The sequence below is a fragment of the Contarinia nasturtii genome, unplaced genomic scaffold (genome assembly GCF_009176525.2).
Source record: "Contarinia nasturtii isolate CC-2019 unplaced genomic scaffold, AAFC_CNas_1.1 Cnas_scaffold_4311, whole genome shotgun sequence".
Classification (NCBI taxonomy): Eukaryota; Metazoa; Arthropoda; class Insecta; order Diptera; family Cecidomyiidae; genus Contarinia; species Contarinia nasturtii.
In genome coordinates, this window is record NW_022201606.1 from 3,879,570 (window position 1) to 3,903,745 (window position 24,176).

Consider the following 24,176-nt stretch of genomic DNA (forward strand, 5'->3'; position numbering starts at 1 on the left):
AAAGTTTTTTAAATGCTTCAAAACGCGATGATTAATTTGTAAGTTTTTCATATGCATATATACATTATATCAAATTCAATAGTAATTTTACGCAAAAATATGAAACTTTAACTAAAACTAAAACAAAAACAAAATGTAGTCGTAACTTAATACTGGTTAATAAATTCATACTATTTACTCCTTAACTTATATATTACATTTTACATTCATGATTGCCATAAGAATACTTTTAGCGGAATCGAAAATAAATTGCACACATTTGAAACGATTATTGTGAACATGTCATCTGCATAAAATGTGCCTCATTATATCCGATCCGATTTTCAAACAGAACTCTCTGCAAAAAATATAACATGGACTGTTTTTTTAATCATAACTGAAACACATCTTGTAAATGGGCATGCAACGAGGTCTTCGTCCATTATGCTCTCCATTGAGCTCGCTTTTTTATAACGGGACAATTCTGGGAATCAAACCTAGTAATTTTTCTTTGAATTTACAACCAGTCTTCAATAACAACATTTTACGGCGAATTAAATCAAAAACTCGTTTAAATAAATGTAATCTGTGATTGTATTTATGCATTTGAATTAGGTTGAATTTGTGAATGTCAATGGTCGAACTATACGCTTGCTTCTCTTTTTGTTCGATTTGTTGAACATTGCAAATTAGAAGTTTGATGATGTTTCAACACTGACAGTAAAACATCGTTTAGCTTATGATTTTCATATAAGCCAATGAACAATGTTGATGTTACCATTGTCTGATTGTGTGTTCGAGCTTTTCTCAAACTTTGATTGATTTACCAATTGGAAATTCGGTGGCAGCCGAAAATGTATGCACGCATTTACCGTAAATGACTGACATAACTGAATACGCAATAACCTTTTAATTATGTACTAGAAATACTTGCATTTGATGGAATGTATAAGTTTTTTATGCATATTGTACGCTTATGGTACGCTTTTAAATTGCATTTTAACGTACGGAAATCTAAAGAACTGATAAAATAATGAATTATTCCCGATAGATAGTACCATAGCGAAAGGGTTTTACCTTAACTGTTAAACATAAAATTGAATCGTCAAAACCGGGACAATATTAAAAGTATGAAACGATGAATAACCGATTATTGCTATGAAAAAACTAAGTACTGGTAAGTCTGGATCCGCCTATTCAATGTTTGTTAATTTATTGATCAAATATTGAACACGAAAAAGAGCACTGAATACAAAGCTAACTGTTTTATTGTTATTACATTGTCAGCGTAGCGAAGTTAGAGCCAAATAAAGGTGTGCATATTCATTTAACTCCGATCACAATAGAAACCATAACAATGCATGTACATGTTATCAATTGTTGTCTTCAACTTTCTGTGCTTGTTAGATTCATTTCTGTTCAGAAATTCAGCTCATGAATTTGCTTTGAACTGCCGTGATTCTGTGTTGTATTTGGTACTTCAGAAAATTCATAGATTTAATATTGGAACGTTTCATATCATGCTACACAACAATTGAAGATTTTAGAATAAAAATAGCATTTCGTTTTCGATACTTATCAAAGCGGAACATAGATCTGTTATTACGGTAAAACGATACTTTTTTCATGTTTAACGTGTATCGTTTTATCGCAACACCGATTCTATATTTAGTTTTATCTATCACGGTTTTGTAAGTTTTTTGAGTTCATAACAGATTCTTTAATATTAAAAACGATTTGGATAGAAAGGAGTTGGAATCGTGAAAAAAATCTTTCAATTTTCTAAGGATTTTCCATCGTGGGAGAACCCCCTATGGATTTTTCCAGGGACCTCCTACGCAATTTTGCCATCATCCCCCTCTAAAAAGTATTCCGTCATCATCTATGAATTGCGCTCAAATTAAAAAAGTGGCAATCGTGAAAAGGCAATGCAATCTGATTAAATAAATAGAAATTATGTCAAAATTATAATGATATTGATCATAAAAAAATCCTTTGCAGATTAAAATGGACGAATTTTTAGAGCTGGAGCGCTCTTAGAGGTCGAGGGAGCACTGATAAGCAACGCTCCTCTACAGTGTGCTTAATATGTTGATCCTCCTTTAGAAGAAGCACTGAGAAGCGTGGTTGTCCTCCGGCACCTCATATATTGTACTGAGGAACAGTCTTTGTAAAACATAGTAATTTCAAAATGCAAATGGTTTGAGAGTAAAATCTTAAACCCAACACTATAAATAAAACTTCCACAACGATAATTCTCGTCCATTTCCTGAGAAATAGTTACAAAGACTACGAATATCTCTGGTTGATGCAAGAAAGAGAAAGTTAGTAACGTTGTTGTTTGAATTTTCTAATATCTATCAAATGAAAATGTTTGAAACAACGTTAGGAGTGCAAAAATATCCTGAAATTCTGATGATAAGAAGATTTATAACAAATTCAACATTATAAAATACAGGTATGGTGTAATGCTCGGTAATGCTTGAACGAATACGATCAAAGTTTGTTTAAATTTATATTCAACACCAACGTGCGTTGGGGATTTTAGGATTCCATTGGGCTAGAATTTATCGTTTTATGTAAATGCAGTCATTCCATGAGCGAATTAATGTAAAAAGAAATCAACTCACACAGTAATTGCAGCATCAACATTGTTCATGCACTTTTGTTGTGGAATTTCTTTTAATCTTTATTCAAAGTACCCTCTCCCTACAACCATTTTAGCGCTTGGTATCATTTTAGTTTTGCATAGCACTTAGGCTCACTTTCAACAAAGTGAGTTAAATTCTTTGGCTGCATTTGATTTTTATCCTATATGTTTACAAAATCAAATAGATGTGTGCGAATTGAGAGCAGAACTACCATATTTTATTTGGAAAAATCTCACAATTAAATGGCTGTATACACTCTGTAAAACTCGAGTGTTGAGGCATTGTATGCAATGTGCATATTAAGTGTAGGTTTGTGTATATGTTCGATGTTCGTGCATATAAAAGACCGCAATGGCTTACAAAAGCAATTGTTCAGTAAAGTTCGACTTTGCACAGTGGAATTCAAACAATGTTTGTGGTTTAGTTTAGGAGTATATCCCACTAATATTTTACATGCTGCGCAGTTGATTGATTTCATTGTAGGATATTTGCTAAAAAGTACTTGATACTGTGAAATTTCCAAGGTATTTATTTCAAGCCAAAGTATTTTCAAGTGGCTGAACAAGTTTTTTTTTTGCACTAATAGGCCGCAATTTAATATCGATGCATTCGATGATCATCAAGTATTTGTTAGATGCAAAACAATTGGTTACTTGATACACCTACTCTGTTCTATCGTCGTCCCGTTTCCTTCTCTCCGAGTTCCTTTCTTCTCGACAGCAATTGTTTACTTTAATTGCTATCCTGTATGCAACGTAGGAACTTGGGGTGGAAGAGAGTTGCGGCAGAGCACCGTATGCATTAATAACGGATTCATATTTACGCTCCAAATATTGAACACAAACACAAACAAAAAAAAGTACAATGTGCTTTCATTTGACAAGTACATGGTCCAGAAAGCCAACATAGCTTCAGCTAGTTGTATTCTGTCGTTGTGCATGCCTATGTAAGGCATTTAGCTGTATGCATTTATAACGAAGCCTATAGACCTATATCCATTTACTCTGCACAGATCTATGTATGCATAAATGTTCGTTTATTTTTAGTATTTATCCATGTATTCGCTGTAGAGCATTGTGAAAATCTATGTGCGTCTTTGTAAATTTACACACAATTCCAATTTGAATGCAAGCGCACGTAGAAACAATACTTGCTATCCGAAGTATATAACATCATTCCACCATGGCATATCTTTTGAAGCGAGGCGAGATTATTTTGTGTTGTTGTAACTGTTTTTATGGTTGCTCTTGTGCTTTAAACTAGTCACATTCAAATGCACACAGAAACAGAGAGAGAGAAAGAGAGAGAGACAGTCACATACAAACGCATTAACTCGATTCCTGATGGCCGTGTTAGTTGGCCCAATGCAATTGATGTCTTTTGTAGTTTTCGCATCAAAAAATTAAACGGAAAAGTGGTGAACTCTCGAGTTGAAATGTAAAAGGCATCAATGATAAAATCAAATCGATAAATTTGACAGGGTGCACATTCAAAATTATGCGGGTACAATTCTTGCGATAAATTACATGCACTATTGCACATTTGTTTACTCGCGGGATTAGCGATAATGCTTGATTTTCTCCCATTTTTACGAGCGATTCCATTGAAAAAGTGCTCTTTTTCAACTCAAAGATAAAATGCAGCAATGATGTGGTTTCACTGGTTCGGTATGGTGCTGGTTGGAATTGGACAGCTTACAAAAACCATAGAGCAATTGTCTGGTTTATAAACCACCAAACGGATTGTGTATCTGAACACAGGCAATCGTTGCAAATAGTTATTGCTTATTATGCAGAAAATGTGATTTTAATATCATAGATGTTGCTTTCAATGCTGCGCAGTCTCAGTTGATGCCGACATAGAAAATGTCATTTAAATCAACGTCATTAATTGCACGTCAGCGATTTTGTTTCAGCATGCAATTTTCCCCATCTACAGTTACGCGAATAATTTCACTTTATTCGAGGCGAATCGCAATTAAAAATAAAATCCAATACTTCATAGTGTTGCCAGAAAATGTTTCAGTGATTATAGTCGCTGGAAAATATTTGTTCTTACCATTTTGGTTAAAAAACAATGGTTTGACGACATCGGTTTGAAATAAATGGGGAATGTAGATTGCTTTCTATGTTTATTGTTCAAGCATGCGGCTCTTGTGTATTTTTGTCACGCCGTTTTATTTTATTTCCGTCCGCCGAGAACCTCAAACACTAAAGACTATTTCACTATTCAGTCTGAGTTTATACCCGGCATTTGACTATACTCTCTCTTGTCTACCGCATTTTTTCACGTTGTTTTTTCTCTATTTTTTTCGCATTCTCAAGCTCGTTAATTTGACGCTTTTTCCGTTTCTCCATCCGATTTTAGTTGCTTTACAACACAAAAGCATTACATATATATAATTATGTCACACCACATAGACTTGTATCCAATAGTTTCATGGCTTAAGGGAATATGCAATACAATAACAACATCAAAAAATATTCAATGAAACCGCACAAAGCACACAACGTAAATTTCACACATTTTTTTTTTTGCTTCTCGCCAACTCGTGTCAGTGCTTATTTCTCATTGTGAACGGTGGAGGGTGCTCATGAATTGTGTTAAAAATTCAGTAGATTCATCATTTTTCGTATTCCATATCAGCCTTGCCGAAGCAAAATAATTTTGTGATTGCTTAGCGCCCTGGGAGACCTATTAGCTACGGAAAGCGTGGAAATTTTAGTGCTAAATGATATCACTTACGGAAATGAAATCTACAAGCTTAACTTTTCACATGTTGTTTATTCGATATTCCCCAGCGCAATAACATTGCACTTGCTGGATATTCTCAAGGTCCAGACACATAAGAACAATTTTGTCACAACATTTTGGAAGCATTAATGGTTTTCTAAACAACATTTTTAACGGCAGATGTTTAAATTTTGCATATCCATATTTTTTTTTTATTTCGAAAAGTTGAGGTTTACAAGTCGTGCAGAAAATACGTAAATAAAATTATTAACTGACACCGGATTAAATTAAATTATGTGTATCATTACGAAAATGTGGACATTGATCTAACTACTGATGCTTTAAAATGCACATATGCGTATCATGGCAGAGAGTGTGCGACTGGTATTCAATTAATTTTTTATGTCCATGTCGGTGTGCGTAAATATTTTTTTGCCAACTTCGTGTGATTGGTTTCAATTTTGATGGCACCGAGACGAATTGGTTCAATTCAAACGCATGACGTAGCATGTTGACTTGATTACGTCGGATTGACGAAAAGAGTGTGTTTGGGAAGTTTTTGTACAAACCATGAACACTGTGCATTTTATGCACCATTTCGTTTACAAATACATTCCAATTTACAAGTTTTCCAAATTGATTTTCCTCAATTTGCTTTGAGCCCCGAATTCGGAAATTTTTGCACACCATAAAGAATATATTTAAAAAAAACAGATAACACATAGAAATGTTAACGATGACCTTAATTGTGAGAATATTGATTTTAAAGTTTGTGCACACTTTTTTTAACTTTATACGTCGACTACATAAATTCCAATGCAAAATATTTTCCCATAATTTATAATCGACATACTCACTGCTCGATGATGCTGCAACAGCTATACGCTTTTGGTTTTTACAATGTACAATATAGAATCTGCAGCCATATTCTATCCAATATATTTCAATTTTATCTGGTGAGGCTATATTTTTGTGTTTGCTGTGTTTCCGAATTGCCAACGATGCGTGTTCGTTTATGCACTGCGTATATGGAGCATATTCAGACACAGATTACATTTGAAAAGCGATAAACAGATGCATCGAGTTACGTTATGATTAAATCGAATCGCAAATTCGCACCAAACATGTACTGGATTCCAATCGAAATATTTTGGATTTAGAATCAACATAAATGTCCAGGGATACATTCTTTTGGGCAATGGCTTTGGAAGGATTACAATCCGTAATCAGAAAATGTTCAAGCACTCTTCCTTGCAATAGTGTTGCATGTACGATATACATATGCATTGTCGTGGTCATTGCTGGATTCTCATTCGGCTGATAAATCTTGTTTCCATTGCCAATTTGGGAATCATGCTATGCTTTTTTTTATTATTTCTTCGGGATGCTTGCACTTTGACTTTTGTAAAATTATGTATGTGTGCATATTAGTTATTAGTTCCTAACAACATCGTTTGAAATTGCTTTTTGGACAGATGTTAATTGAATTTTCATCTATTGAACGATGCTTATTTATCTGCCTAAAGAAGATATAAATAGTACAAAGTACATAGATTAGTATATGGAATGCAATTTCTCTTTACAAGCCCTTCGGTGGTTATTATTCATATATTTTCATACATTCAACCCATGTGAATATACATTGAGTGATGGTACATAAACTCAATTATTTATTGCTTCTGGCACTGAAGTGTATGCACAAAAAAAAATTATCATTTATGAACTGGTAATTCTTTCAAAAATAACAAGAGTTTGTATTTGTTATTATTGGACTTTTGAATATATAACATGAGAAAATATGGCATCCCTAGCTCTGACAATACTTTCAAAAGGAAGATATTTATAATAGTTTCATCTGAAAATATGAAATGATCAGTTTAGTTTTGGAGTTTTACGAGACTAACTTTAGTTAATTAAGTTTTGTGCTAACATGTTTTCTTTATGCAGCATCGTAATGTGTTTCAACTGTCCTCAATTTTATATGAACTTCAATCAATTTATTTATTGTCATATCTACCAGAACACAATATCTCTTAATCCCAGCATCAATCGACATACTATGAATACGTTTGAACGTCAGTGATGATTATTGATTATATATTTTGCATCAGTGATATTCGATTTGAATTCCCATGAGATAAATGACAAGCGTATGTGTTAAATTATTGAAAGCAAAGAAACAATGGAATATAGGCTAACACATTTATACATTTATATGATGAATAATATAATTTGATGTATATCATTCAAGCATATTTGCGACATTCTAATCTATATACAGTGAATCGCTAATAAAGCCATATTTTTAACAGAATTTTTGAAGCGGGATTTTTTCCCGAAAGAACGATTCAATTCTTTCACTGCAATGAGTTCACAAATATTCAGTATATACCGGGTTTAAATTTATAAATTACTATAGTACTATTCTACGTATATTTTTATTAGTTTCACTGGAACCAATCACAAGAAATTTATCTTTTTTTTTGGTTTTAATCATGCTCCAGCCTATTACTTTAAACAAAAATCAATTTCTCTTCTATTGATATAAAGTTTTTTCCTAGATCACGTTTCCGAAATTGCGCAGCGTGTAAATTGGAAAATGATTTATTCTTTAAACATGTCACGTTCATTACATTCTTTCTTGCAAAAGAAATTTCAGAAAATTAACTTTGGGAACTAAAGTTCGATGTTCGAATCTTGTCATGAAAATTATTTGCTGAAACAGAAGTTTGAAAATTAAAGCCATAACTTGAAAAATTAATGTCAGATCCCTTGGAACCATAATAAAATTTTACACCGAATATTTTCCAAGCAGCCATTTCAGTTATTCACCATATTTATGTAAAGCTAACAAAACTTTGAGTGCATGCACAATACCTCATAGCAGTCATAAAATTATAGAAACCACTTCGTTAAAATTGTTTTACTCAGGTCAACGGTTTTCTTACCGAGACATGCCGTATATTATGGGGATACGAAATAAATAAAAAATCAGATCAGAGAAAACAGGCATTCCGTGTAACAAGAGGTATTTTTCGCATTTATTATTGTTATTATTGACAATATATTGGCATGACAGTTTTCCATAAATTTAAGGCGCAGCTGAACTTAATGGCGTAAAATTTGAATTGTACCAAATCAATCTGAAAATTACATGCCCATTGCCGCGAGTATTTCTGAAATAAATACATTCCTTTGAACATCCTGTCAATATTTCAGCATAATCCAGCTAAAAATAAACAATGGATATGCGATAGCTTTAAAATTTGAGAAAGAAAATCAGCATTTTTTCAACGTTTCTAGACATATAGACCTTATCTTTGCTCGGATCATGGATAAGCTCATGATCTGAATCTAAAGTTGAATACAAAATAAATGAGTAAAAGCTTAAAATAAAAAGGGCGATTGGAAATCTATTTGCTTTATCTCTCATAGCCGTCGATTGCAAATAAGAAGTTGAAGTGAAAAAAAGCGAACACGCAAAGACAAAAAATGCAAAAGGAAGCGAAAAAATATCGATTTGAATTTTGCTGACTCTTTTTTCATGTATTCAGATTTCAATAAGTTGCAATTTACAGCCTCTGTCAGTGAAAGGAGGAAATAACCGTTAAATTGGAAAAAGCGTTGAAAAAAAACTAACGAGCAATCGAATCTGCTTAACCCTCGACAATGTTTCGTAGAACAAAAAAGCGATACATAATTTGAAGCGAGTACATGTCGATGAAACAAGAAAATGAAAAGAAGCAAAAACGGAATAAGCCGACCGAAACAAAAAAAATGGCAAATTCTATGTAAAAACCAACAAGAATCAGTGCAGTGAACCTTCAAATGATAATCGATATGTATAAATAGCATTTCAAAGTAGTGAGACCGATAGAGAGTTTCAATTTCGATTCGGTATATTTTTGCCGGAAAATGGATTTTTCATGTGTTCATTTAACGAGTTTTTTTTTGTGTTTCGTTTTACCTAACATGCTGTCTCTCGTTCACTCTATTCGTATACAACGTGGGGTTTTGATACATTTTTTTATGCTTTATGTATATAGAGCATTTAGTTGAAGCATTTTCCAGTAATTTATCTCTATTTAAAAGAGCTTAAATCTCAATTAGAACAAGCACATTTTGTGTGCATGCAACATTGGCCATGGCACTAGTATTTTGGGTTTCTTCCATAAAATGTGCCGTTCTGTTAAATCGTCGACGGTTTGATGATTTTTGTTTATATGTCAAGTTTGAGAACTCTTATCTTTCGCGGTTCTTAATTTGCTTGTGTCAAACATAAAATGAGTTTACCAGTTTCAATCGTTTTTCGTGTCATTTCAAGAATGAAATTTTGAAGTGGTCGTGAAATTGCGTCACGTTTCCTGAACGAACCGACAAACAAATTAAAATTTCTTCGCTAAGAAAATGCCCCGTTCAAAAGAAATAAATTGTTTATGTATTCCTCATTAAATAGAAAATTGGAATACGAAACTTAAGTTCAACGCTTAAGCACTTGAATATTAACAAATTGTGTCTATACCATTTGCAATTAACGCAGCATGTTTAAGGCAAATTAAATTGATATCAATCAAACTTCCCTTTTCCCATCGGAATACATTCTTAAACGGCGACCTGATACGCAGCATTTAGGGCGACAAATTCAAAAGCAATTCGAAGTTTTATCTTGTTGTTTGCATCAAAAGTCAGCAAATGAGTGAAACGTCTATCGAGGACGATGGTGAGAAAATACATTTCATAAAGATCATAAAGTCCACAGATAGGAATCTAAACGAGCTCAAATTGAAGTTCAGCCATTTTGGATAAGTTAACGAGACTACAATATCGTTAAGGGTCACACCTTCGAGGGATCATCATGCAGCTATTCAAAAATTCTATTATACGCGAAATACAAGTACGAACGAAAGAAAACGAAAGAAGTGTAATTTAAATTTATGCCGACGATATTTTGTATTGAATGCGATACAGAGTCGCTTCAAATGCCAGCTGAATATAAGCATGTAGAGTGACAGTAAACACTTACCTAACGCAATATAATACCTCTTTGAGTACATAATAAACGCACGGCAAAATCACGGTATTGTTGATAGCAAAGTAAAAGAACGTGTAAATATACCTTTTCTCTCTTTGTGAGCCGAAACAAACAATTGAATACTCTTAACAGGCTAAATTACAGACGTTCGTACGACGTCTATGGCGCAATCAGAAAATCTGCGTTTCGATAAAACACTACATTTTCATCCATTCAAAAGGAGAACAATAGAATGAAAAGAAAAATAGCAAAGTCTTGGTCCTCCATTTTTTTTCCTATGTGTGTGTGTGTATGTTGAGTGTAGCATTTTCATTTCCATACGGTCTTTTGTTTTAGCCACCTCTTTTTGTCCCTATATTTATTCTATTTCTTATTATGATTATTATAATAACTTTTTTCCTTGCAAACACGTCGATAGCATAGAAAAGGAACTTTTACAAGTGAATGGGCACGGGTACGCTTACAAGCACATGATCCAACAAAAAAATGAGATTTTCTATTTCATAGCATCTCATCATCAACATCGCCAATGCCGGCAGCAATATGTACAGCCACGTACACTAACTGAAAGATAACGAGAGTGCGAAAAAAAACAAAAGCAACAAAAGAAAAATCGCTCATTCGAACACATGCACATTCATATGGATTAGATGAGAAGGTTTTGCTTCAGTTGAACGTTCTAATGAAATATGTATAGACATTTTACTTATATACGCGATGTTGTATCAATGTTTCGCGTGAGATTTTGTGCGGTGGAATGTAATGAAATGAAACGATACGAACCAAGGGAATTGAGCTTGTTCTTTATCCGATCGTAAATATGAACCAAAAGAGAAGAAAAAAAATGGCACACTGTAACGTCGATACTTGAAGTCACAGCACATAACAAGACAGTGGCATATAAGCAGTGAAGCGTTCGAGGTTTATTATATATTTCTACATATTTGCTCAGTTCAAAAGATTGTGAATAATATCTGGAAATATTCACCTTTATGTGATTGTACACTTTCTAGCAATTCCGTACGGTGACACAGTGTGAGTTGCTTGATTTATTTGCACAGAATAAAGATGAAGGGAGAAAATGCGCATAATAATCAGCTTCCAGTCCCCAACAGTTACAATTTTCTTCGATTTCTATACAAAAAAAAAACTTGGTGACAATGATGCTATTGGAAATAATATCATTGATCTGTGACGATACGCAAAGTGAAAAAGAGTTCCAAGTAGATATTCGGTGTTCGTTTAAAACGAGACAAAGTTGAAATTAATTCAGAGTTTGGACAAATCGACTATGTCAAACGTCGAATTTTGTAATTCAGTCGTAAAAGTGGATAACAATTTCATTTGTATTCATCACATATATTCTCTGGAAAACTAAACACATTTTTGGGTTCATTTCAACCATCTATACAGAAATGTGTGTTTTGTTTTTATGAAAAAAAGGAGCACAAGTTTCATCGAGCATATCGACAATGGCCGAGCCAAACCATAGGTAAACCAACACCGAAATATGTTGCACAAGATGGCATTGTGGAGCACACAAAATGCTGCATGAACAAAAAATTGCTGGCATTTTATCATGGAATTAAGTTTGTGCGTCATTTACGGTACTTCAATTAAATCCTTTAGAATGGAACGATTATTAGCAGAAAGCTTAACGTTGTGTCTGCATTGAGATTTTTGTTCCACTTCGTGCAGATTATAACAATGGAAACGGTTTTAACCTGTGCATTTAATGGGCACATGTAATCGTGTAACCAAAAACTGCATTTAAAGCACTACAAATTTCTAGTACTCGAATATACGTATATACATATATGCCAGTTTCATAGTAATTAAATGTTTATTCTTTTTTTTATAAAAAAAATTATCTCTATGTCTCTTCTCTTACCTTTGATGCTGTATGCTCCCAGAAGCATCATCATCACAGCTATAATTATGTTGATAATTTCACGATGCAGGCGCGTCCCAGAATTTCCATTGGAGTGCTTGTGCTGTTGTGGTTGCTGATGCTGAAACGTTGCCGGCGATAAAATTTTTGGTACTACGTAGTTCAATGTCATTATGGCTGCTATTATGTTTGAAAGATATATATGTATTTTGTGTGTGCGTGTGTGTAGAATTCAGAGCCCAGAAATATGGTGGCAATAATATCACTGTGTGCTACGCGCGTTTGATATTATTTTCTGTGTCGAACTGTGTTTTATTTATGTTTTGTTACACGAATATGATGTTGTCCTTAAGCGCCAATAACGAACACATGGATTTTATTACATTTCACCCAAAATAATAAACTTTTTTTTAAAATGATTTAAAACATAACATTATTTTCGTATTGCAAAATGTTCTTTGTGTCGTGATTGCTATATAGACGTACATCATTTTCTTTTTTTTTTGTATTTTAATTTACTATTTTGGCACGAATGAGTTCATATCATAACTTTTGATGGTGTACAATTAGTAATTTTCAGTCTTTCAGTAATCATGTTATGCTGAGCGATAATTTAAATTAGTTTTCATCGTTTGTTTTACACTTGTTACTTTGATTGCTTACTTGATACGGTTACTGAGTTTATGGTAGTAAATTTAAAATAGACATTTCCATCGACAATTTGATTGATATGCCGCACTGCTCACAGTTTCCCAGAGGAAACGTGATTGATGCTTTTTTTTCGCTTGATAAAGTTTTTAATTTCGATGCGGTTTATTTGTCACGATGTATGTAACATAAATCAAATCTCCAGATAAAATACATCCAGTTGGTGAAGACGTGCAAGCACTGTTTTCTCCAGACCTACGTGATACCAGAGAAAAAGAGAATACAACAAAAGCACATTATAAATTTATACATTATATATATATTGTTTCAGTGGCTTTAATCGACGTTTGCGTGCAAGTTTAGCTATGTTTGCTTTTTGAATAGCAAGTAATTAAAAGTAGATTCTATTTCATTGTTTATTTCTTTTGTATGGGGTTTAATTGCAATTTATTCTCATTAAACGTTTTACTTCAATTCATGGATGTTTTATTCTTTCAAAATAAGTTCAAAGTAAAATAATTTATTACCTTCGAAGTTCTATTCATACAAGGTAATCCGTTTAATTGGGGAATGGAACAAAACTTTCATTCTTCAATGGGAATTTTTCTTTCCAAAACTGATGCAAACTTTCTCACTAATAGTTTGAGAATTTGCATAAATTCTTTACATGATCTCAATATTCGACGAAAATAAAATTATTAGAATTAGATTAGTTTTCGCACAATAAAAGGTGTATATAAACCTCTTTGAAGAAATTTCTATTCATTTTTGGGCGTATATTAAATTCATTTATTCATAGAAAAGAGAAAGAATTTTTCTTTACATATTTTTTTTGCGGCACGTTTTTACATGATTTTACGTTTATTCCTTCCTTTGTAAACCTTAAATGCAAAAGCTTTATCTGTTACTGAATTATATTTGCGACGTTTGAAAATGTTGGCCGATGCGGACAGTATTGCTCTTTATATTTTCAAATCGTGTATTTAGAGTCTACAAATCTTTTGTTATTCATTCATGGTTGAATTGCGACTTTGTGAACCTACCACAACAAATAAAGGATTGGCTGCAAAAACGAACGGTGTGTAACTGCAAATATGGGCTTTTGTTTCTTTTTGCCACCAGCTTTACATTCTCTCTTTGGCATGAAAGCATTTGCGATTATGGAATCCATTGGCGCACACACCCACACCCACAAGAAGATACGATATTGTCGCATTGGAGTTAGAGAAGGAGCTTAAAATAAAGAGTTCAACTTAGTTGAATCAACTATAATTCTTCAAACAAACAAACAAGTGTGTAACGATAATACTTATGAATGCAAATTATTGTATATACAGTCAGCCTGAAAAATATTCAACTAACTGCAATTTATTTAAATACAAAAACAGCTCATGAATGATGCTTTCATTTCTTTAACATCAAAGTTCTTCTGTAATCGAAACTCAAACACAAAATCACTCATGGACCTCAAATTTTGACAATTGGATGGGAGGATTGTAGGAGGGGTTGAAAGTAACCGAACACTTTCTGGACTGACTGTATGTATAGTACATTGAATATATTTGCAGATTTTTAAGTGTTTACTGCACATTCAACTCATATAACTGTCGCCGTTCTCTCTTCAATTCTTCATTTTCTTTGTTATGATGTTGCCATTGAATGAATTCATGGCATGAATTTTCTCGAATTACATACGCCAGTTTATTGTCTGTCTTTGTTGGAAACTTTTTGTTTAATCGCCACTATAATAACAACAATAATAATTCGTCATTTGTGGTGAATCGGTCTTGAACCATAACAACTATTGTGTTCGGAACTTGACTTTGGATGTCTGATGATGGAAATGGATCTTATGTTTTTCATTTCTCTTTTTCATCAATTCTCTCAAATATATTTTTTTTCGCGCAATTTTATTGTTTTTTGTTTTGTTTGGATTTTTAGCATTTCATAGCCGTTGATTGCTGGTATATTTAACGGAAATAATAATACCAACAAGTACGTGAGAGAAAAGAGCTTTTGAACATCGTCGTTCCATTGTTTTATTTTCTTCCCCTTGCAACTTCTATTTTCATTAGTTTTTATATTCAACATAAATACACTTTAAATAGATGTGGTTGAAGTGTGCGTTGAACCTCTACTCTGTGTTTGGTGAAATCGTTGTGGAAAATCTCTCAACTCAATCGGTGCCAGACAATAGAATATTCAGTCTTTTGTAATGTTTAAGTGCATAAAACTTGACGGAGGGCTTAGCTTACACATTGAGGCAACGAAAAAAAATATTTAAGCTGTTCAATTGATGTAGTTGGTCGTATCGATTATGCATGAGTCGAGAAATTTTCAACACATACGTCTGTTTGTATTTCCGCCAAAAAAGTTATATTTTTAACTTTTGCAAAAGTGTAATCAATTATTCAGCATTATTTTTCAAAAGTTTATAATTATTTTTTGAATTGGAAAGATTTTAATTGAATCGGTTATAATCAACCCATTATTGATTATCCCATATTTAAATGTTCGATGATGTAAGTTTTTTGTTTGCATTTTCTTAATTAAAATTTTGAATGGAGATCAATATGAGATAAAATTTATTATTTACAATAATGGAAATTTTTCTCGATACTTGGTTACCAAACAAAGACTCGAGATCATTAAATATGCTGAAGATATTTTCCAAAACTTTTATCTTTTATATGCACTGAATTGATTGTTTAAAGTACTACTGACAACTTATGTTTTTAAGGAGAGTTCACCCTTCATTGGACCGGTTCAAAAAACGATACTTTTATCTCCTGCGGATTCAGAAAGTATATGCAATGAAAAATGTTTTAGACATTTTCGCCTTATTCTGAAAGGTCTGGGAAGATGTGAAGTTCTAGATTTGGACAGAACTTTTTTTCAGTATCCTCGTGCTAAAAATATCTTTTTTGAGCCAGTATACTACAATGTATAATATATACATAATATTGATCAAATCGCTGACGTGGTATCTCTATGCAAATAATTGACAAGCATAAAAAAGCAGTGAATTAAATTCATGAGTTTAAAAAAAGCGATTCATGATTCAAAATGAGCATAAAAAATACGATGAAGAATCCATTGATAATAGTATCTAAAGAGAATGACGAAGAAAGACAATAGGATTGTTGGAAACAGAAATCTCCTACTCTCTTCCACACGCAAATAATCCTTAGTGAAATCCCAAGAATGGTTTCCGTCGCATTTTTGTGCTGTTGACAATCACTTGTGTCTGCACTCGAACCGTTCGTTTTTCATGTGACTCGTTAGCTCTTTCATCAAATATTTTCATTTTATTTTAATACATCATGAATTGTTAAAGTGTGTGTAGTAGATGCGTTGCACGTTCTATGCCATTGTGTGTGTATTTGTCTGTGACAACTTAGTTTGCTGACGTTGACAAATCGAATTTCAAGTTCAATGTGAATAAAATGAGGAAATCAAAGTGATTGAATGTTTGATGCAGAAAACCCAACGGAAAAAACTTTCTAAGGGAAACTGGGTGCATTTTTGACTTTTTCATTCTAAAGACATGCCGGGTCACGATACCACTTCTATTTCATCCCCCATTGAACAATATTAAAGTCGTACAAATTATTCTTAGATTATGCAAATGCTATTTCATTTCCCCTTTTGTCAACTTCTATCTTTTTACCACTCGCTTGCGTCTAATGCATTAAGTAACGACGGTAAATAAACTCCTGTTTAACATATGTAAATAGCCAGCAGTTGCTAACTGAAACTTGTGTATGCCATTTCAATGGAGCCGATCGAGTCACTCTATCTTTGTGTTTCTTAGGTAAGTTATTTGAACAGAGAAAATTCAAACGTGCACTTCAAACGATGCTGAAAAGGAATGCAACAATATTGTACGAACCGGAACTCAAACGCAAATTGTGCTCATGTGCATATGCACATATGCATACGATTCGTGCAAACACTTAATCACGAATGTCGCAATAATAGTAAATGTGGTAAGTTGTGCAGCACCACATACATCATAGCTTCCTGCTCCTCCAACGCTCATTATGCTTCTGCACGTACATATTTCCGTCTCGTTATTTTTTGTTGTTGTCCATAGCCTTTTTATTGGTTGTAGCTACACCCAAATAGGAAGTATCTTTAAATTTGTGAATAAAATGTTCAAATTTAACGAAGACATATCTATTTTGTCTCTTATGCATTCCGTTCACATTCAAATTGGTCCTTTTGTGTTAATGCAAAAGCCGAAATCGAATACTGTGACACAATGAAAATAAATCGGAAGTAGAAATGTTAGACTACTTTTGCCCAATAATATTGGATTAATATTGTAGAAAGATGACATATGAATCAACATTGGCATTGGTAAAGTTATTCTTATGGCATTTATTTTCCGCAAAAAAACCCAATTGTGATGTGCCACTACTCTACTGTTGTTGCCATTCACCCGCTGGCTAGGCATCCTTGTGCAAACGTAATAAGTGGAAGCAAGAAATGTGTTCCGACTTTGAATCGGTTATTTTTCTTTTGCCATATTTATCATGTTACAATTTATTTAGTACCGAAGATGTTTGATCGGGAAGAGGAATGAATGTAGAATGATGCTATGCAAACATTTATTCAACGTACCAGCACTGAAAAACATTCCACACAGTTGAATAGTTAAATATGAAAAATGTCGAAAAGAGCTACAAGATTATATAAACCGAATCTGATGTTGTGCTTCTTAAAAGATTCTAATCGAATAAAGATAGACGATTTTTTGACGGATCCTTGGAAATAAATAAGCGTATCGATTTGAAAACAAGTGGATATTTGAGCATCATGAAATCCTTGCTATGTCTTCATTTTTACCGCATTTTCACCCATATATTCGCATAGCACTCGAGCTCACACGAATGTAGCAGACATTCGCTGAACGAATTTTGTTCAATATTATCCTCATTTGTGGTACATGATTTATCCTATCATGTCTTTATTACACGTGTCTCTCGATCCAGTAACAAATGAAATATGTATTTTTTTTTTAAATTATGATTTCGATATTTTATTTATTGGGTTCTCAATGATTCTTGCTTTAATTTCGATTATGATTGAATCATAATTTTTGCGTAGGATGTTTTTTTGACTCCTGACATATTCCAGCCATATTAAATGTTATTAAGTTGAATGGGAAGCCTTAATCTGATTGAGAATCCATCATGTCTGCTAAATTAAATAACTCACAATGTTCGCTTGGGTTACAATTTAATTTATCGACTTATACAACGAATGAATGAAATTCGAAAAAGAGATTTTGGTCTGAAGATAACAGATTCACTGAATGTTGTTGCCACACACATACAAAGTCAAATAGCGAATATGGTTCTTCGAAAACAATAAGCTTTTCGACATTAATCAGGATCTAAGTGTATGAACACTGAACATATGAATTTGTGCTAAATCAAAGTATGATTCACATATAATTAATATCATAACACATCAATTTTTACCGTAAAAATATTTCAATTTTTACTTCAATGTATTTCATTGGCATTTTATTTTTTTAAAAAAATGTGAAATTCCATTAAGAATCAATCAAAATGAATTTATTTCAATTTTCATTGGGTATGACGGCTGTGATTTAAATATATAACAATTTTACTGGTAAAGTTTTTTGCTTAAAAGTTCAACGTATTATACGAACTGCAAACGTGCGGAAAAATAAATTCAATTAAACGTACGCCAACAAACAATATAGCAAAGCTGCGTCATCATTTAAATTCATTTCACTTTTAACCGAGTGACAAGTGGACAGCGAATGGAAATGATTTACGTATTTCATGGAATCATTACATTTGAATTTCGATATAGAATTCAAACGATATTTCTGCAATTATTTTAAGTTTGAAATAATTAAAATTGTTTAAAGAGAGTAAAAAGCGATGTGAATTTTGTTTAAACTTACCATAAAATGAGTAAAATGTTAATTTGAAAACACTGATTATTTATTTAATATAATTTTTCACCGTTCAAATTTCACACCATAAAATCGGTTCTTGTGTATACCCTGTCAACGGTTTTCATATGATAATTGCATCGTTTTGGTATCCGCAAAAACACATTTATTTAATGAACGCTAACATTTCACACTCGAAAGATTGACACACATATGTCATTCACAAAAAAATACTATTAAAAATTTGGAATTTCACTGCTTTTAGTTCGGAAACGCTTTCCTTTTAACATACAATTTATACGTCTGCACGCGTGCACATCATAAATCCAAGTGAAACACTGAATGAAATGGATACAGAATGTATGTGAGGTGTATCCTAAAAATAAGGGGAAATTGCATCCGTACCGAAAGTGAAATCGGAAAATGTCGTGTCGCAATCACATGGCAATTTTTTTATTGCTAGTGTCGAAATACCTTTTTATCAACAAGAGACAAAAATCGTACGTCTGTGTGACATTGTATGCGACTGACAACACATCTAAGTGGAATGGTATTTAACTGATTAAATTTTGTTGACCACACATTTCCATTAACATTCAATCTGTTTGTAAATTTGAAACATTATATTCTTGTATTACTATATTGGTACTTTACAAAATCAATAAAATTGTTCTCTTTAAAAAAACCAGTATATCTGTTATCATTTTGCATTTAATTTCAATTGGATATTACAGCAATACCTACGAAAAGAAAATCAAACGAAGTAAATATCTGGCGTCTCCACACATGAATCATACTTTATTTCCAGCGAATGTGCAAGTTTAAGTTATAATTGAAAAACACACTTTTAAAGATGTAAATTGTTCTGATCGTGACACAGTATATACCATATAAACGTTTTTTTTTCTTTTTTTCGATATTTTCGGGCAGCTAACGTCAGGCGCTGAAGGGATTGTTAAAATGATTTTAAGCATTGGACATTTTTTTATAACTATAACAAGCAATTCTATTCAGCTGGCTGATCTGTCTGTTTGATATCTAAACGCATGACATCACTATTTCTTGCAAACTGCTTTTTTTATATTATACATACGGAAGTAGTTTGGCCTGATAGACCTCTTTTTTTTTTTTTTTTTTTTGTTTATCTGCATATTTAGGTTTAATGATATTTTCAACAACATTGAAACACGTTAATCCAGTTGACGTGAAAGAAGACTTTCATTTAAAATATTTTTTTAGGAATAATAAAATAATAAAATTGGGCTGTTACGACCGACTTTATGAATGCACCTACTTAATTCGTGATTAATTCGTCTTTAAAGAATGTCTAGAAATGCCGCCAATTATCAGTTTATTTAACCCCTTTTTGACTGTGTTTTCTTCCATAATGTAATAAAATATAAATGACAAATGATGGAGCCTGGAGATACTGGAACAAACTTGTCTTGCGGTCAAAATTTACATATTAAATAGCTATAAAGATTGTCTGAAATATTTTTTTTTATTTTAATATGAATTGATATAATTCAATCAATAAAGTCAATAACATTTGGCTAAAACCAGTTTACTCAAAAGTTCTAGATCAAATTCAGCATATTCGCACCACTTGTGCACACGGGCGGGTATTTCAGGACACTCAATTTAGAAGACATTTTTTCTTGGGCTCTATAGTTTACAGAATAATATATTTAAAAAAAAGATTTGTCTTCGATTTGACTCCCATTATCGAAACACATTTCTATCTAGTGTTTTTTGTATTTTTTATTAAACTTGCCAAACTTGTTCAAATACTAAAAGATCATTCTTGCAATTTCAATTCAAAGAACATGAATGGATTCACTTTTAAGTCAGTTTTAATAGAGTAACGCACAAAGCTACATGTGACAAAACTTTTCAATCGCACTTAGAATTTATTTTTGTGTAAAAGGTAAAATCTAACTTGTAACAATTTTCTTTTGTTTAAAATTGATTGCAAATCGGTTCTATCCTCCTGAAATGTGAACTAAAATTATGAAAAAAAGAAAAAAATTAAATATATTTTATTGGTGAAATAAATAAGTATTTTTTTTATAAATATTCCAGAATATTGGTCATTATGATGCTCCAAATTGGATTGACTCTAATAATTTATTCAACAGTGTATATAAATGGTGCAACTATATCGAATTTTATACCATTGCAGCTGTCAATCGAAACACTTGAAAATACACTAACCGATCCTACATACGAATACAATACGAATGAGAACGATCTAAAAAATAATGAACCCAACATTTGCACGACCGATGTTTGTGTGAAAGAGTCTGTACTTATGATGAGTTCACTAGACGAAAGTGTTAATCCGTGTGACGATTTCTATGATTTTGCATGTGGCAACTTTATCAAAAATACTATTATTCGTGAAGAAAAAACAATCGAAATGTCATTCATAGAAGTGCAAGATAAGGTTGACGAGCAATTGCGTAACATGTTAGCGGAAGATCCCCAGCCAAATGAATCAAATGCATTTAAGCTGGCAAAAATATTCAGACTTTCTTGTATCAATGAAACAGCACGAAATGAAATAGGTAAAATACATTTGTTTCTTTGCAAATGGAATTTTTCATTTTATTTTTTTGTAAAAGGCATCACGCCAATTGTGGAGATTCATGAGAAAATCGGCGGTTGGCCCGTTGTTAAAGGTGATTGGGATTCGAAATCATGGGAATGGATGGAAGCTAATAAAATTCTATCGAATGCCGGCTTAAGTGATTCATTCATTTTTCAATTTTATATCACGATTGATTCAAAAGATTCATCAAAACGTGTTATTGCAGTGAGATTAACAACAAACTCCATAAAAATTTAAACTGAACGGATATTAATGTCTTAATCTTGTGACTTCAGGTTAGCCAGCCCAGCTTTGGGATATCACAAAAGTTTTTGTTGCGAGGAATGGAAGACACAAATGTCAAGGCTTATTATGACTTTATGGTTGATGTCGCTGTGATTTTTGGAGCAAATAAAAGAAATGCTGAAATTGAGCTTCTTGATGCGCTTCAATTTGAAATAGAATTAGCAAAGGTGATGTGGTTTTTAATCTTTTGCACATTAAATTTATTTGTTGATAATTATAATTCGTTAGATCTCCTTGCCTGCAGAAGAGCTTCGAAATAGGTCTGCTCTCTACAATCCCCATTCCATTCACCAGCTGCAGTTGTCATACCCGTACATAAACTGGTTGGACTACATTAATTGGAACCTATATGGTGAATTGCATGTTGATGAAACTGAAATTGTAATTATTCTCGATACCAAATATGTCTCTCAAGTGAATGCCGTTCTTGAGTTGACGCCAAAACGAACAATAGCCAATTATTTTGCATGGAAATCGGTATTGAATGAGGCAAAGTTATTGAATAACGCACTTCATCAGCGACGACAAGAATATCTTGCCAAAACAAGTGGTATGCTCAAAGCAGATCCCCGTGACACTGAATGTTTAAAATTGACAATGAGCCAGTGAGATATTTAAATGTTGACATTTTATTTATATTTATTGAGATACGTATCTATTTTTTTATAGTCTACCCATCTCAGTGGCCGCACTCTACGTTCGTAGATATGCTGATGAAGAATCGAAAAAATCAGTAATTGATATGTACAAAAATATTCATGCGGAGTTTATAAAAACATTGAATAAAGTTGAATGGATGGATGATGTGTCAAGGATGATGGCCATAAAAAAAGCAAACCAAATGCAATACCACATCTCTTATCCCGCTGAACTAATCGATGATACAAAATTAGAACAATATTACCAGGGCTTGGAATTAAAACCGGACTCGTTTTTCCATAATGTTCTACGAATTCGTAACTTCAGTACCAAACTTGCGATAAATAAACTACGGAAAAGCGTCAATAAAACAGACTGGGAAACACATTCAATGTCATTCCTTGTCAACGGTTTTTATTCTCCTCCTGAAAATAGCATACGTATGTGAAGAAATTTGTAAAAAAATGAAAAGAAAACACAATTTTTACTCGTACGTTCATTCATTTTCAGAATTGCCTGCAGCTGTGCTCCAAGATCGTTTCTTCTCAGCTGATCGGTGAGTATTTTTTTCATTATAATTTGTTCCATTATATGTTTATTTTTTTTACTTCATTATCAACATAAGACCATCTTATATGAACTACGCAACAATTGGATGGTTTATTGCGCACGAAATAACTCACGGTTAGCTGATTATTTCTCATTATATTATTTTTTTTATTATTGTGGAGTTATTACATAATTAATGAAAAATTTAAATCATGCACTAGGATTCGATGACGAGGGACGACAATTCGATATCAATGGTAACGTAGCGAATTGGTGGGATTTTGAGACTGAACGCAAGTTTTCATCAAAAGCTCAATGTATAATTGATCAGGTACATGGTACACACCTCACGAATTTGCATTGAAATAACTATGAAAATAAAACCATTTCTTTAAAATCTATAGTATTCCAGTTATATCCATCCGGAATTAAATTTAAAAGTAAGTATTTTAAAGGCAAAAATTATGTTAGTTATTTGAGGTTCATTATTCAATTGCTGTCGTTAGGTCAATGGAATAATCACGCAAGGTGAAAATATAGCCGACAATGGTGCAGTGAAGGGAATGTATGCAGCTTATCAAAAGTTTGTCCAGAATAATGGTCCAGAACCTATCTTGCCCACACGATCAAACTATACATCGAACCAATTATTTTGGATTTCAGCCGCACAACTTTGGTAATTGTAATTGATTAGATATCATATTTACCAAAAATTGTATGTGTTAATGCACTGTATAATAGGAAAATTTCATTTTATTTTGTTTTAAATGATAAGGTGCGCGGTGTCACGACCTGAGTTTGATAGAATACAATACACTACAGATGAACATGCTCCAAACAGATACCGTATAATTGGAACGTTCAGCAATATGGAGGACTTTTCACGTGATTTCCACTGTGCGCCCCAAACAAATATGAATCCTGCAAATAAATGCGAAATTTGGTAAAATTATAAATAAAAATATGTTTAAAAAATATGTATAAAATATCACAATTCTTTCAAAGGAAAATAAAAATACTTTTGTTTTGAAATGTTTTTGTACTCTTCTTTGTTTCAATTAATAGAACTAAATTGGGTTTATTAAGTGATTTGGAAATGGCGTGGGCAATTGAGAGATTCATAGTCAGATACACTTGATGTATTGAGATAAAAAACACTTCATTCCATACGAAGCACGCACAGAGACGGAGTTAGTGTTTTTCTGTGTATTGATCCGAATAAT

The 24,176-nt window shown here is 32.7% G+C and overlaps 2 protein-coding genes across 2 annotated transcripts in view; one reads left to right on the plus strand and one right to left on the minus strand.

Annotated features, from left to right (window-relative positions):
• LOC116350701 (Down syndrome cell adhesion molecule-like protein Dscam2) overlaps positions 1-19,175 on the minus strand; it is a 65,846-nt gene extending 46,671 nt beyond the window's left edge. The window contains 2 exon segments of the mRNA XM_031782602.1: positions 12,287-13,189; positions 18,879-19,175. Coding sequence (XP_031638462.1) covers positions 12,287-12,458 — 172 coding nt within the window. The 5' untranslated portion in view covers positions 12,459-13,189; positions 18,879-19,175.
• Positions 19,176-20,728: 1,553 nt separating this feature from the next.
• On the plus strand, positions 20,729-23,941 carry LOC116350810 (neprilysin-2-like). Its single transcript, XM_031782755.1, has 12 exons — positions 20,729-20,796; positions 20,952-21,436; positions 21,494-21,684; positions 21,756-21,932; positions 21,994-22,370; positions 22,435-22,844; positions 22,915-22,960; positions 23,030-23,088; positions 23,175-23,284; positions 23,358-23,393; positions 23,460-23,629; positions 23,729-23,941. Exons 2-12 carry the CDS (start codon positions 20,965-20,967, stop codon positions 23,898-23,900), a joined length of 2,220 nt encoding a protein of 739 aa, XP_031638615.1. The 5' UTR covers positions 20,729-20,796; positions 20,952-20,964; the 3' UTR covers positions 23,901-23,941.
• The last annotated feature ends 235 nt before the right edge of the window (positions 23,942-24,176 follow it).